Source organism: Budorcas taxicolor, chromosome 23 (assembly GCF_023091745.1).
Source record: "Budorcas taxicolor isolate Tak-1 chromosome 23, Takin1.1, whole genome shotgun sequence".
NCBI lineage: Eukaryota > Metazoa > Chordata > Mammalia > Artiodactyla > Bovidae > Budorcas > Budorcas taxicolor.
Genome location: NC_068932.1, coordinates 16257327 through 16274324, shown reverse-complemented (window position 1 = coordinate 16274324; position 16998 = coordinate 16257327). Strand labels below are relative to the sequence as shown.

The 16998-nt window shown below is 36.9% G+C and overlaps 1 protein-coding gene across 1 annotated transcript in view; it reads left to right on the top strand.

Annotated features, from left to right (window-relative positions):
* Window positions 1-661: 661 nt before the first annotated feature.
* The window catches only part of LOC128067982 (cytochrome P450 2C31), a 50375-nt gene continuing 34038 nt past the window's right edge, over window positions 662-16998 (top strand). The window contains exons 1-3 of the mRNA XM_052661124.1: window positions 662-829; window positions 7143-7305; window positions 8865-9014. Coding sequence (XP_052517084.1) covers window positions 662-829; window positions 7143-7305; window positions 8865-9014 — 481 coding nt within the window. The remainder of the gene's footprint in view (window positions 830-7142; window positions 7306-8864; window positions 9015-16998) is intronic.

Here is a 16998-nt window from a genome sequence, read left to right as displayed (position 1 = left end):
GATATGCAGCCACGGGACCTTCCACTGATGTCTTTGAGTGATTTCTTTCCTTGACTTGTTATTCCTGTTTTCTGTCTACTGTCTGCTGACCAGCATCTCCTCTGGAAGCAAGTGGTGTCAGAACTCCCGGCACAAAAAAAGGGCTCTGTGAGAACTCGTGGGATAGCTCTACTCTTTTCTAAGAGAAGACCAGCCCCCTATTCCTTTCTTTATTTGTCCTGCCCCCTTCTTCTGTTTTCACCTGGCCTTTCCATGGATTTTATGAGAAAAAAGCTCTAAGAGAGTGCTTCTTTTTCTGCTTATATGATGAGCAGAGACACTCTCATCATTTGTTGTGATTGTGAATTCCAGTCCTTTGAAACTCTGATAGCTTCAATTTTACTACTAAAATATGGCCATCTCTGATAAAGTGAATTATTTTTCAGTTGAGATTTCCATTGAAATTTACATGTTTATCAATACTAATGTAACCTTTTGTTTAAATATCTATTGACAAGCCAAAGTGCACTGATGATAAAGCAATATTTATTTAAAAGTTCAAAGACTTATTGCATGTTTGATGATAAGCTTGCACTTTGTTTGTTTGTTTTTTTCTTTGCACTTAGTTTTTATAAAGTGTTTGGATTCTAAGCTTTCAGCTGCCCTCACACAAAGTGCACCAATGGGTCTCTTTGTAGTTCTGGTGATCTGTCTTTCTATTTTGATTTTCCTTTTTCTCTGGAATCAGAGGCATGCCAAAGGGAAGCTGCCACCTGGGCCCACTCCTCTCCCAGTTGTTGGAAATATTCTCCAGATAAATATTAAGAATGTCAGCAAATCCATAAGCAAGGCAAGTATGATTACTTTTCTTCCAGTTGTTTGTAATGAGTAAATAAGACTGCTCTATGTCTTATCCCAGACTCCATAGTCCCAGCCACCATGTTTATTAAAAATGGTTTTAAAGGGGAGTTCCCATTGGACACCTGGACATGGTTTTATTTATATATTTATTCATTGTTATTTGTTTTTATTCATTTATTTTTTAATATAAATTTATTTAATTGCCAAAATAAATATTTTTAAATAAATGAATACTTTACAATATTCATGTGCTCAGTCTTTATTACTATGTACAGGTTTTCTTTAGCTGTGGCGAGCAGACACTGCACTATAGTTGTAGTGTGTGGAATTCTCCTACCATGACTTCTCTTGTTGCAACAAGAGAAGGCTCTGTGGCTCTTGGGTTCAGTAGTTGCCCCTCACAGTCTCCAGAGTGTAGGCTCAGTAGCTGTGGCACTCAGGCTTTTTCTCTGCAGCATGTGGGGTCTTCCCAGACGAGGATCAAACCAGTGTCCCTTGCATTGTGAGGTGGGTTACTGCTGGATTACCAGCAGAGCCCTATTAATTTATTTTCAATTGAGCTAGAGTTGATTTACAATATTATGTTAGTTTCAAGTGAGAATATAGAAAATTTTAGAGATTATGCTCCTTTGAAATTTATTGTAAATTATAGGCTGTATTCCCTGTGAAGTTTATTTGTTTTATACATAGTAGTCTATAGTTTTTAATCCCCTACCCCCTTTTTCCCCCTCCATTCTTCTTGTTTCCCCCTGGTAACCACTAGTTTTTTCTCTATGTATATGAGCCTGTTTATATTCTGTTCAATTCATTAATTTTATTTTTTAATATTCCACATATAAATGATAACATAGAGTATTTGTCTTTCTCTGTCTGACTTACTTCACTAAGTGTAATGCCCTCCAGATTAGTCTATGTTATTGCAAATGGCAACATTTCATTCTTTTTTATGGTAAAGATGGTAAAGAATCTGCCCCAAGTGTTGAAGACCTGGGTTTGATTCCTGGATTGAGAAAGACCCCCTGGAGAATGGAATGGCTACCCACTTCAGTATTTTTGCCTGGAGAATTCCATGGACAGAGGAGCCTGGTGGGCTACAGTCTAGGGGGTCGCAAAGAGTCGGATACAGCTTAGTGACTAACACTTTCACTTCACTAGAAGGCAGATCCAAAAATATATGCTATGATACATGTGAAAGAGTATACTGCTTATGTTTTCTTCTAGAGTTTTATGGCTTCTGGTCTAACATTTAAGTCCTCAACCTTTTTGAGTTAAGTTTTGTATACAGTATGAGAAAATGTTTTTTTCTGTGTTGTTCATCACTGAGTTGTGTCTGACTCTTTGTGACCCATGGACTGCAGCATGCCAGGCTACTCTGTTCCGCTGTCTCTTGAAGTTTGCTCAAACTCATGTCTGTTGAGTCAGTGATGTATCTAACCATCTCACCCTCTGCCACCCTCTTCTCCTTTGTCTTCAGTCTTTCCCAGCATGAGGGTCTTTTCCAGTGAGTTGGCTCTTCCAATCAGGTTGCCAAAGTATTGGAGCTTTAGCTTGATCAACAGTCCTTCCAATGACTATTCAGGACTGATTTCCTTTAGGATGGATTGGTCGGATCTCCTTGCAGTCCCAGGGACTCTCAAGAGTCTTCTCCAATACCACAATTCAAAAGTATCAGTTCTTCAGTGCTCAGCCTTCTTTATGGTTCACCTCTCACATCCATACATGACTACTAGAAACTATAGCTTTGACTATATGGACCTTTGTCAGCAAAGTGATGTCTCTGCTTTTTGATATGCTGTCTAGATTTGTGATAGCTTCTCTTCCAAGGAGGAAATACTTTTTAATTTCATGGCTGCAGTCACTGTCCACAGTAATTTTGGAACCCAAGAAAATAAATCTGTCACTGCTTCCACTTTTCCCCTTCTATTTGCCATGAAATAAATAATGGGATCAAATGCCATGATCTTAGTTTTTTGAATGCTGATTTAAGTCAGCTTTTTCACTATCCTCTCTCAGCCTCCCCAAGGGGTTCTTTAGTTCCTCTTTGCCTTTTGCCATTAGATTGGTATCATCTGCATATCTGAGGTTATTGATATTTCTGCTAGTATTCTTCATGCCAGCTTGTGATTCATTCAGCCCAGCATTTCATATGATGTACTCTTCATATAAGTTAAGATATACTGTGCATATAAGCAGGGTGACAATATACAGCTTTGTTGTACTCCTTTCCCAATTTTCAACCAGTCAGTTGTTGCATGTTCAGTTCTAACTGTTGCTTCTTTACCTGCATACAGGTTTCACAGGAGACAGGTAAGGTGGTCTGGTACTACATTCTCTTCAATAATTTTTCACAGATTTTGTGATCCATACCGTAAAAGGATTTAGTGTAGTCAGTGAAGCAGACGTTTGATCTCTGGTTCCTCTGCCTTTTCTAAACCCAGCTTTTGCATCTGGAAGGTCTCGATTCATGTACTGCTGAAGCCTATCCTAAAAGATTTTGAGCATAATATTACTAGCTTGTGAAATATTTTAATTTAATTCTTTTACATGTAGCTGTCTAGTTTTCCTCACATCACTTATTGAAGAAATTGCCTTTTCCCCACTGTATATTTTTGTGTCCTTTTTTATGTATTCATTGTTCATGTAAGTGTGGGTTATTTTCTGGGATATATGTTCTGCTCCATAGACCTGTTTCCATTTTTATGCCAGTACAATTCTGTTTTGGTTACTGTAACTTTGTACTGTAGTCTGACATCAGGGAGTATGATACTTTCAGTTCTGTTCTTTCTTTGGATATCTTTGTCTACTTGAGATCTTTTGTGTTTCCATACAAATTTTGGAATTACTTGTAGCACTTTGAAAATTACACTGGTATTTTGATAGGATTTGCTCTGAATCTGTTGATTTCCTTGGGTAATATATAATATGTTCATTTTAACAATATTAACTTTTCCTGTCCATGAGCATATTATGTCTTTCCATCTATTTGTATTGTCTTTTTTTTTTTTTTTTTAATCAGCATCTTACAGTTTTCTGAGTACATGTCTTTTACTTCCCTGGTTAATTAGATTTATTGCTTGGAATTTTATTCTCTTCTATGTGATGATAAGTGGGATTTTTAAAATAATTTCTCTTTCTGATAGGTTGTTCTTACTGTTTAGAAATGGAACAGATTTCTGTATGTTAATTTTTTTATCCTACAACTTTTCCAAATTCACTGATGAGCTCTAGAAGATTTTTGTTGGGATCTTTAGAATTTTGGACAGTAAGGAGATCTAGCCAGTCCATCCTAAAGGAAATTAGTCCTGAGTATACATTGGAAGGACTGATGCTCAAGCTGAAACTCCAATATTTTGGCCACCTGATGCAAAGAACTGACTCATTGGAAAAGACCCTGATGCTGGGAAAAATTGAAGGCGGGAGGAGAAGGGGATGACAGAGGATGAGATGTTCAGATGACATCATCGACTCAATGGATATGAGTTTAAGCAAACTCCAGGAGATGGTGATGGACAGAGAGGCCTGGCATGCTGCAGTCCATGGGATCACAAAGAGTTGGACACGACTGAACAACTGAAATAAATTTAGAATTTTGTAAGCATAGTATTGTATCATCTACAAATAAGGACAGTTTTTCTTCATTCTTTTCAGTTCCTTTTATTTCACTTTCTTTGATTGCTATGTCTTTGATTTCCAATATGATATTTTGAGTAAAAGTGGCAAAAGTAGGCATCCTTATCTTCTTCTTGATTTTAGAGAAAATACTTTCAGTTTTTCACTGTCAAGTATGATGATGATAGCTGTAGACTTATTATATATGTGATTTTTAAATTATGTTGAAGTATGTTGCCTCTATACTTACTTTGTTGAGAATTTTTAATCTTAAATGGATATTGAATTTTATAAAAAATACTTTTCTATATCTATTGAGTTATCCTATGAATTTTATTTTTCCATTTGTTAATGTCGTGTATAGCATTGATTAATTTGAGAATATTGAACCATACTTGCATCCCTGGGATAAATCCCACTTGTCCATGATGTATAACACCCAGACATGATTTCAGATGGTATGAAGCTAAAGGTTGCCAGAAAGGATTGAGATCAATGAGATTGTTGTTGAAATCGTCAACAGTAGGAATTCCCTGTCCATGTTGTGACCTACGTGTCCTTTATAACATTTATTTTTGGTGAATTCTAATGGCAATACAATTGCTTTAATTTTTAAAAACTGCATATTTACAGAGTGACTACCCCAAACTTTCCTGAAAGAATAATACAGTGATTTGAAATCAAGGAAATAACCAAGTTTCAAGAGATCTCACAGTTTCTGTTGTATTTGCTCAATGAATGAATAACTGTTCTATAGCTCTTTAAATCTTGAAGGAATTATCTGAAATCTGACTTCTCTGGGAAAGGTAGTTATGAGAGTACTGCCCCTGGAAGCTCTCCTTCTGTGTATCAGACTCTGGTTTTGAAGAGATTGTGTCAGCACGCCAGCTCATACACTTGTTAACTCACAGCCTTGGTCAAATTTTAAAAATCTCTCTGAGATTTAATATTTATTTCTTTAAAATGTGAATAATAATTATTATGCACAAATATTAATACCTGAGCTTAACAAGTTATTGAATGCCTGTTTTCAGTACCAGGTGTGTCAGATGCTGGAAATTTTCAAAGTGAAAGAAGGTGAAAATTTTAGTTACTCAGTCATGTCCGACTCTTTGCTACCCCATGGACTGTGGCCCACCAGCCAGGCTCCTCTGTCCGTGGAATTCTCCAAGCAAGAATACTGGAGTGGGTAGCTCTTCCCTTCTCCCAGGGATCTTCCCAACCCAGGAACGGAACCCAGGTCTTCCACATTGCAGGCAGGTTCCTTGACTATCCGAGCAGTGAATTAAAAAAAAAAAAATCAGCAGTACGGAATTTACAGTCTAGATAGGCATATATTTATGAAACCGTTATGCAAATAAGTGTATGATTATAAACCATGCAATAGGAACACAGTAGAGAAAGGTGATGTAGTTTAAAGGATTACAGGTAGGAGGCATAGTCAGTAAGGGTTCTCTGTGGAAGTGAAATGGGAGCTAAGATCTGAAATATAATTAGACATTAACTGGATAAGATACAGGTAAATGTTTGTTCCATCTTTTTTCTCAGTCTGGAGCAGACTTAGTTAATGGAATGTCTAAAAGAGGACCAATTTTTTGTTACCCAGAGAGTAGGTAAAAGCACAGTGTGAGATGAGATTAGGCAGGTAAGCAGGGACCAGAGTATGTAGATCTTACAGGGATTTTAAGAATATTGGTCTTTAGCTTAAGAGCAATATGATGTTCTTTAACATATGCTTTGTGAAATGGGTTGCTGTAGGGAGAATGAATTATAAGGTGGCAAAAGGACTCAAACATTGGACAAGTTGAAAGAGTGAAAGTCTATACCATGTCGTACACTAAATAAGCTGCCATGACAGAAAGACCACAATAATGCAGTGACTTAAGGAAGACAGTTTATTTCTGCCTTCCACATAGAAGGCATAGAGTTAAGTGCTGCTGGGCTGCCTCTCCTTCAGGTCTTTCAGAGAACCAGATCTTCTCAGTCTTATAGTTTACCATCCTGTGCTCTAAGGCTGTTGTTCTCATTTGTAGTCACAGAGGGGTCATCTCCACGCTGTCATTTCAACCTATGGATATTTGGAGAAATGAAAGATGTGTTGTCACCCATTTATGCCAGTGTAGAATTTGTGCACATCCCTTCTGTTTATCTCAGTTCATGGAAACTTATTTACATCATCACACTGGGAAGATGGAAAATGTCTATGGCTATGTCCTTATGTATTTTGAAAGCTTAGAGGTCTCTGGTGTTAAAGATGTGAAGAATGGATAATGAGGGGATGATTATTAGTCTGCATGTGTGAGAGATGGAGCACCTTCCCTTACATAGAGGAAACATATCATTTTTTGCCACTATAAGAAGGAAGGAGCAATTATAGTTTGGCAGAAAAAAGCTTAATAGAATAATACTAATAAAACTCATACTATGGCCTTTGTCACATAGTAGGAGCTGAATAAAGAATAACTATAGATGGTGATGATAATAATTATAACAGGATTCTAATAATATAATGATAATTACCATTGTAGTAAAGTGATGTCATACTAAATTACTTGTTCTAGAAATTGAAACTTTTTATAATGGGTGAATGTTAAGATTAAAAATATTTCCCACATTATCTACATTTTCCTACATTATCTACATTTTCAGTTTTGAAATGCTCACTGTTCTTGCATCCCCTGTTCCTTTTCCAGCTAGCAGAAGATTATGGTCCTGTGTTCACTCTGTATTTTGGCATGAAGCCCACTGTGGTGTTGCATGGATATGAAGCAGTGAAGCAAGTCCTGATTGATCAGAGTGAGGAATTTTCTGGCAGAGGTAGTTTACCAGTGGCAGACAACATCAACCAGGGATTAGGTATGCTTCTATTTGAGGATTGTGTGGAAATTGTAGGTTGGAAAGATTCAAATAGGCTAAGGAATTGAGAAATTATAGGTAATAGAGAAGTTTATGAAAGCATCATCATTAAACAGTTTTCTATGGATCATTAATCCATATTTAAAATTATGAAGATGACACAGTCTGAATGAAACATTAAGTGCAGTGAAAACAAATCTTCTAATCACTAATGTTCTATTAATAAATTATGGCCAGGTCAGATAATGAGAAAGAGACAGAGAGAAAAAGAAAGGAGGAAAATGACAATAAATTATCCTATTTACTGAACATTTTGCTTTCTGGCCTGAGTCATGGTTGCTAAGAGACTAGTTTTGGAAGCTTGCATAATATATACATGGAACCAACAAAGGTTTGAAGTATGTACATTGCATTCAACTTTCTATTCTTCTTAGAATAAAAAGCACAACAATTTTTTCATCCAATAGAATATAATACAAAGCATAAAGCACAAATATGCTCTGAAAAGAGGGTCATGGGGAAAGACAAGAAATATAAATTAGAATATTAAAGAAAATCTTTTGAAATCAAATACTTGCTCTGTCTGTCATCTGTGTTTTAAGAGCTAGACCTTAAACTGTCCCATACTCTGTGGGTCACAGAGTTCTTACAAAAATAATGCCTAAATAGGGTCACTTCATCCTTTACATTGTTCTTTAAGGTCTTATTTGAGAAGGTCCCTATGAGCATTGTCTCTTCTGATATTGTTCTTGGCTCTGGAAGTTTGACATTAAACTTTTTTTGGTACAATGTAGTAAAACAGATGACAGCACAAGTATTTGATTTCAGAAGATTTTCTTTAATACTCTAATTTATAATGATTGTCTTTCCCCATGACCCTCTTTTCAGAGCATGTTTGTGCTTTATGCTTTGTATCATAGACCCAGCCTAGCCGTGGGACTGTGAGAAGGGGCGGCATGCACCCGCAGGATAGAACACAGGGAAGACATCCATATTTCAAGGAAGAGATTAGAAAATAGAAGGAAAATGTCAAAATGAGAAGAGCTATGGCCATGTCCCTTACTTGAGGAATAGATTTTCATGAGCTTCCTTTCAATACACAAGTGCTGTCTATCTCTGGCTTTAGAATTGACTCTTGTTGTTTCTCCCACAGTTCATTTTCAGTGCACAAATCAATCCTGAAAACTTAACCTATAACTTGGACTCTATGGATTGTTAGCTGTGTTATCAAAGAGCGAATATCTTGCATCTGTGATTTTCAGCATCCTCATAAGTAAAATGGAGACAAAACACTTGGTTCTTAGGGTTGTTCTGAATTTTGCAAAAGCTAATATTAAGAAGAGTGTAATATGTAAAACCAAGAGTCTTGACAGTAAGATACAAGCTGGGTTAAGAGAGGAGGAGGCAGGTGATGAAGGGCCCGATAGGAATTCCTGAGGCTGTCACTACTATATTTAATCCTGGCTTAGGTGTCCTTGTCATTTCCTGGTTTAAAGACTCCCAGCTAGAATTCATGGCAATGGATTATTCTTCTCTGTTTTTGGTTTTCGTCCTGATAGGAATTGTTTTCAGCAATGGAGAAATATGGAAGCAAACTCGACGTTTCTCCCTCATGGTTTTGAGGAATATGGGGATGGGGAAGAGGACTATTGAACACAGAATTCAAGAGGAAGCCTTGTGTTTGGTGGAAGCATTAAAAAAAACCAATGGTGGGTATTTCTTTATGTAATTAGCAGTAACAGCTGGGGTAGACCAAATGCTATTACAAGTAGACTACAGAGTGGTAACGGCTCAAATACAACAGAAGTTGACTTTCTGCTCCCATGGCAGTAGTCAAGCACCTGGTTTCCAGGGCCTTTGATGCCTTCAACACATGGTTGCCTTCCAGTGGCTCCCAGAGTTCATCTCTTTGAATGGTAGTGGGGGTGAAGGAAAGAATAAAGAAAAGTGCAATACTGTTTTTAATAGGTGAGGTATAGCAGACACACAAAAGTTCTTTCATATCCCATGGGCTGTAACTCAGTCACAAGTGTTGGGAAATGTGCTTATCTGTAAGAGGAGCTGGGAAATGTGCTTATATGTGTGCACAGGAAGAAGAAGCAAGTGTGAATTTTGACAATCTGCTAGTAACTTGGTGAAAATAATTTGAAAGACTAAGTTCTCAGGTAGCTCCTTGAGAAATATTGCAAATTTTTTGCAACACATGTATATCATGTCATTGTGCACTACACCTTCAACTTGTACATTCTTGTCTATCTGTGATATCTCAATAAAACTGAAATAAAATTAGTGGTTCAGGCATAGATTTTGCACCAAGTCCTTCTCTGTGCATAAGGCTGTATCATAGCTCCCCTTGTGTGTGAAGGGAGGGAGCTGCAGCAGCACACATCTGCTCAGTGTACACGTGTGTGGATGCCCACTCAGGACCGAAGAGGGAATAGGAGAGAAAAGTGTGAGTAGGAGACTTGACAGGGAAGGAGCAAGATCAGAATCATAAGACATATGTGGTTTTTAACCTCAATATTCAGATTTAAAGAACAGTATTAACTTACTAATGCTATATTCTAAGTTGTGACTTGGTATTGTGTTTTTTTTACCCCTGATATATAGTCATCCAGATAGATTTCTCCCCCCCTTTTTTTGCTGCTACTGATATAAATAATGCAAAAATTACAGTTATCTGCATGATTCTGGTTTCCTCTTTTGAGTAAGTTTCTCAGGTAGAGTATCAATGAACATCATGTGGACATTTGGTGCATATTACCTAGGAATGCGTGGGAGATTTGGCAGAAGCAGTCATAAGAACACAAGGTTCATCTGAATAGATTGTTCTCTATCCTTATGTTAAAATTTAACATATTAAATCGATATGTTTGCATGTTCTTTTATCAAGAACATTATTAATAGTATAGTAGTCTATTCTTTTGAAGTTACCATAGTTTAATTAACCAAGCTTTATTTATTTCTCCAGATAGACTGTTGCTAATAATATAAAAAACATATTAATCATTGAATATTTCTGATTACTTTATACTTCTTTTTCTTTTTTTTAATTTAAAGTTTTGTGTGTTTTTTTTTTTTTTACTTTAAAATATTGTATTGGTTTTGCCATACATTGACATGAACCTACCACGGGTGTATATGCGTTTCCCATCCGAAACACCCCTCCCACTTCCTTCCTCATCCAATCCCTCTGGATCATCCCAGTTCACCAGATGCGAGGACCCTGTATCATGCATCAAACCTGGACTGGCGATTCATTTCACGTATGATGATATACATGTTTCAATGCCATTCTCCCAAATCATCCCACCCTTGCCCTCTCTCACAGAGTCCAAAAGACTGTTCTATATATCTGTGTCTATTTTGCTGTCTCGCATACAGGGTTATCGTTACCATCTTTCTAAGTTCCATATATATACGTTATTATGCTGTATTGGTGATTTTCTTTCTGGCTTACTTCACTCTGTATAATAGGCTCGTTTCATCTACCTCATTAGAACAGATTCAAATGTATTCTTTTTAAAATTTTTATTTTACTTTCCAATACTGTATTGGTTTTGCCATACATTGACCGAATCCACCACGGGTGTACACGAGTTCCCAATCCTGAACCCCCTGCCCACCTCTCTCCCCATATCATCTCTCTGGGTCATTGCAGTGCACCAGCCCCAAGCATCCTGTATCCTGTATCGAATCTAGACTGGCGATTCGTTTATTACATGATAGTATACAGGTTTCAATGTCATTCTCCCAAATCATCCCACCCTCTCCCTCTCCCACAGAGTCCAAAAGTCTGTTCTATATATCTGTGTCTCTTTAACTGTCTCACATACAGGGTTATCATTACCATCTTTCTAAATACCATATATATGTGTTAGTATACCGTATTGGTGTTTTTCTTTCTGGCTTACTTCACTCTGTATAATCGGCTCCAGTTTCATCCACCTTATTAGAACGGATTCAAATGTATTCTTTCTAATGGCTGAGTAATAGTCCATTGTGTATATGTACCACAGCTTTCTTATCCATTCATCTGCTGATGGACAGCTAGGTTGCTTGCATGTCCTGGCTATTATAAATAGCGCTGTGACGAACATTGGGGTACACGTGTCTCTTTCAATTCTGGTTTCCTTGGTGTGTATGCCTAGCAGTGGGATTGCTAGGTCATAAGGCAGTTCAATTTCCAGTTTTTGAAGTAATCTCCACACTATTCTCCATAGTGGCTGCACTAGTTTGCATTCCCACCAACAATGTAAGAGGTTTCCCTTTTCTCCACACCCTCTCCAGCATTTCTTCCTTGTAGACTTTTGGATCGCAGCCATTCTGACTGGCATGAAATGATATCTCATTGTGGTTTTGATTTGCATTTCTCTGATAATGAGTGATGTTGAGGATCTTTTCATGTGTTTGTTAGCCATCTGTATGTCTTCTTTGGAGAAATGTCTATTTAGTGCTTTGGCCCATTTTTTGATTGGGTCATTTATTTTTCTGAAGTTGAGCTGCAGGTGTTGCTTGTATATTTTTGAGATTAATTCTTTGTCAGTTGCTTCATTTGCTATTATTTTCTCCCATTCTGAAGGCTGTCTTTGAAGGCTGACTTTTCATCTTGCTTATAGTTTCCTTTGTTGTGCAGAAGCTTTTAATTTTAATTAGGTCCCATTTGTTTATTTTTGCATTTATTTCCAATATTCAGGAAGGTGGGTCATAGAGGATCCTGCTGTGATTTATGTCGGAGAGTGTTTTGCCTATGTTCTCCTCTAGGAGTTTTATAGATTCTGATCTTACATTTAGATCTTTAATCCATTTTGATATTATTTTTGTGTATGGTATTAGAAAGTGTTCTAGCTTCATTTTTTTTTTTTTTTTTACAAATGGTAACCAGTTTTCCCAGTACCACTTGTTAAAGAGATTGTCTTTTCTCCACTGTATATTCTTGCCCCCTCTGTCAAAGATAAGGTGTCCATAGGTGCATGGATTTATCTCTGGGCTTTCTATTTTTTTCCATTGATCTATATTTCTGTCTTTGTGCCAGTACCATATTGTCTTGATGACTGTGGCTTTGTAGTAGAGCCTGAAGCCAGGCAGGTTGATTCCTCCAGTTCCATTCTTCTTTCTCAAGATTGCTTTGGTTATTTGAGTTTTTTTGTATTTCCATACAAATTATGAAATTCTTCTTTCTAGCTCTGCAAAAAATATCATCAGTAGCTTGATAGGGATTGCATTGAATCTCATGATTGCTTTGGGTAGTATACTCATTTTCATATATTGATTCTTCTGATCCATGAACCTGGTATATTTCCCCATCTATTAGAGTCCTCTTTGATTTCTTTCACCAATGTTTTATAGTTTTCTATATATAAGTCTTTAATTTCTTTAGGTACATATATTCCTAAGTATTTTATTCTTTTCATTGCAATGGTGAATGGAATTGTTTCCTTAATTTCTCTTTCTGTTTTCTCATTATTAGTGTATAGGCATGCAAGGGATTTCTGTGCATTGATTTATATCCTACAACTTTACTATATTCATTGATTAGCTCTAGTAATTTTCTGGTGGAGTCTTTGGGATTTTCTATTTGGAGGATCATGTCATTTGTAAACAGTAAGAGTTTTACTTCTTCTTTTCCAATCTGGATTCATTTTATTTCGTTTCCTGCTCTGATTGCTGTGGCAAAAACTTCCAAAACTATGTTGAATAGTAGTTGGGAGAGTGGGCACCTTTGTTTTGTTCCTGACTTTAGGGGAAATTCTTTCAATTTTTCACCATTGAGGATAATGTTTGCTGTGGGTTTGTCATATATAGCTTTTATTGTGTTGAGGTATGTTCCTTCTATTCCTGCTTTCTGGAGAGTTTTTATCATAAATGGATGTTGAATTTTGTCAAAGGCTTTCTCTGCATCTATTGAGATAATCATACGGTTTTTATGTTTCAATTTGTTAATGTGGTGTGTTACATTGATTGATTTGTGGATATTACAGAATCCTTGCATCCCTGGGATAAAGCCCACTTGGTCATGATGTATGATCTTTTTAATATGTTGTTGGATTCTGTTTGTCAGAATTTGATAAGGATTTTTGCATCTATGTTCATCAGTGATATTGGCCTGTAGTTTTCTTTTTTTATGGCATGTTTTGTCTGGTTTGGTATTAGGGTGATGGTGGCCTCATAGAATGAGTTTGGAAGTTTACCTTCCTCTGCAACTTTCTGGAAGAGGTTGAGTAGGATAGGTGTTAGTTCTCTAAATTTTTGGTAGAATTCAGCTGTGAAGCTGTCTGGACCTGGGCTTTTGTTTGCTGAAAGATTTCTGATTACAGTTTCAATTTCCGTGCTTGTGATGGGTCAGTTAACATTTTCTATTTCTTCCTGGTTTAGTTTTGGAAAGTTATACTTTTCTAAGAATTTGTCCATTTCTTCCAAGTTGTCCATTTTATTGGCATATAATTGCTGATAGTAGTCTCTTATGATCCTTTGTATTTCTGCGTTGTCTATTGTGATCTCTCCATTTTAATTTCTAATTTTATTGATTTGATATTTTTCTCCCTTTGTTTCTTGATGTTTCTGGCTAATGGTTTGTCAATTTTATGTATCCTCTCAAAGAACCAGCTTTTGGCTTTGTTGATTTTTGCTATGGTCTCTTTTGTTGCTTTTGCATTTATTTCTACTCTAATTTTTAAGATTTCTTTCCTTCTACTCACCCTGGGGTTCTTCATTTCTTCCTTTTCTAGTTGCTTGAGGTGTCGAGTTAGGTTATTTATTTGACTTTTTCTTATTTCTTGAGGTATGTCTGTATTGCTATGAACCTTCCCCTTAGCACTGCTTTTACAGTGTCCCACAGGTTTTGGGTTGTTGTGTTATCATTTTCATTCATTTCTATGCATATTTTGATTTCTTTTTTGATTTCTTCTGTGATTTATTGGATATTCAGCAGCGAGTTGTTCAGCCTCCATATTTTGGAATTTTTAATATTTTTCTCCTGTAATTGAGATCTAATCTGACTTGATTGTGGTCAGAAAAGATGCTTGGAATGATTTGAAGTTTTTTGAATTTACCAAGGCTAAGTTTATGGCCCAGGTTGTGATCTAGCCTAAAGGAGGTTCTGTGTGCACTTGAGAAAAAGGTGAAATTTATTGTTTTGGGGTGAAATGTCCTATACTGGTCTATTGTATCATTTAAAATTTCTGTTTGCTTGCTAATTTTCTGTTTAGTTGATCTATCCATAGTTGTGAGTGGGGTATTAAAGTCTCCCACTATTATTGTGTTATTGTTAATTTCCCCTTTCATACTTGTTAGCATTTGCCTTACATATTGCATTGCTCCTATTTTGGGTGCATATATATTTATAATTGTTATATCTTCTTCTTGGATCGAATCTTTTATCATTATGTAGTGTCCTTCTTTGTCTCTTTTCATAGGCTTTGATTTAAAGTCTATTTTATCTGATATGAGTATTGCTACTCCTGCTTTCGTTTGGTCTCTATTTGCGAGGATTATCTTTTTCCAGCCCTTCACTTTCAGTCTGTATGTGTCCCTTGTTTTGAAGTGGGTCTCTTGTAGACAACATATATAGGGGTCTTGTTTTTGTATCCATTCAGCCAGTCTTTGTCTTTTTTTTTTTTTTTTTTTGGTTGGGGCATTCAACCCATTTACATTTAAGGTAATTATTGATAAGTATGATCCCATTGCCATTTACTTTAATGTTTTGTGTTCGAGTTTATACACCCTTTTTGTGTTTCCTGTCTGAAGAAGATCTTTTAGCTTTTGCTGGAGAGCTGGTTTGATGATGCTGAATTCTCTCAGCTTTTGCTTGTCTGTAAAGCTTTTGATTTCTCCTTCATATTTGAATGAGATTCTTGCTGGATACAGTAATCTGGCCTGTAGATTATTTCCTTTCATCACTTTAAGTATGTCCTGCCATTCCGTCCTGGGCTGAAGAGTTTCTATTGAAAGATCAGCTGTTATCTCTATGGGAATCCCCTTGTGTGTTATTTGTTGTTTTTCCCTTGCTGCTGTTAATTTTTGTTCTTTGTGTTTGATCTTTGTTAATTTGATTAATATATGTCTTGGGGTGTTTCGCCTTGGGTTTATACTGTTTGGGACTCTTTGAGTTTCTTGGACTTTGGGTGATTATTTCCTTCACCATTTTAGGGAAGTTTTCAACTATTATTTCCTCAAGTATTCTCTTATGGTCTGCCTTTTGGCTTCTTCTCTGGGACTCATGATTCGAATGTTTGGGCGTTTAACATTGTCCCAGAGGTCTCTGAGGCTGTCCTCATTTCTTTTAATTCTTTTTTATTTTTTCCCTCTGTTTAATTTATTTCAACCATTCTATCTTCTACTTCACTTATCCTATCTTCTGCCTCCGTTATTCTACTCTTGGTTCCCTTCAGAGTGCTTTTGATATCATTTATTGCGTTATTCATTATTGATTGACTCTTTTTTATTTCTTCTAGGTCCTTGTTAAACCTTTCTTGCATCTTCTCAATTCTTGTCTCCAGGCTATTTATCTTTAACTCCAGTTTGTTTTCAAGATTTTGGATTATTTTCACTATCATTATTTGGAATTCTTTATCAGTTATATTCCCTATCTCTTCATCTTTTGTATGGTTTTTTGGGCATTTATCCTGTTCCTTTACCTGCTGGGTATTTCTCTGCCACTTCATCTTGCTTATATTGCTGTGTTTGGGGTGGCCTTTCTGTATTGTGGCAGTTTGTGGAGTTCTCTTTATTGTGGAGTTTCCTCGCTGCGGGTGGGTTTGGATGGGTGGTTTGTGAAAGTTTCTTGGTTAGCAAAGCTTGTGTCAGTGTTCTGGTGGGTGGAGCTGGATTTCTTCTTTCTGGAATGCAATCAAGTGTCCAGTAATGAGTTATGAGATGTCAGCCTGTATATTGAAGCTCAGGGCTATGTTCCTGTGTTGCTGGAGAATTTGTGTGGTATGTCTTGCTCTGGAACTTGTTGTCCCTTTGGTGGTGCTTGGTTTCAGTGTAGGTATGGAGGCGTTTGTTGAACTCCTATCAATTAATGTTCCCTCAAGTCAGGAGTTCTCTGGTGTTCTCTGGATTTCGACTTGGGCCTACTGCCTCTGGTTTTCAGTCTTATTCTTACAGTAGCCTCAAGACTTCTCCATCTATACTTCACCAATGATATAACATCTAGGTTAAAGTTGAAAAGTTTCTCCACAGTGAGGGACACCCAGAGAGGTTCACAGAGTTACACGGAGAAAAGAAGAGGGAGGAGAGAGATAGAGGTGACCAGGAGAAGGAGAGGGGGAATCAAAAGATGCGAGAGAAAGCTAGCCAGTAATCACTTCCTTATGTGCTCCCCACAGTGTGGATCACTCAGAGATGTTCACAGAGTTATACAGAGAAGAGAAGACAGAGGTGACCAGGAGAACAAAGGGGGAAATCAAACACAGAGACAGATCCAGCCAGTATACAGTTCCCTAAGTGTTCTCCACCATCCAGAACACACAAAGAGATTCACAGAGTTGGCTAGAGAAGCAAAGGTGGAGGGAGGAGATAGAGGCGATCTAGTAGAGAAAAAGTAGAGTCTAAAGAGGGAGAGGGCAGTCAAGCCAGTAATCTTGCCCCCAAGTAAAAATGGGTACTGAAGATTGGGTTTTTAAAGGTACATAATTGATAACAAATACTAAAAATCAAAGATTAAAAATCTAGATTAGAGGTTGGATTCTC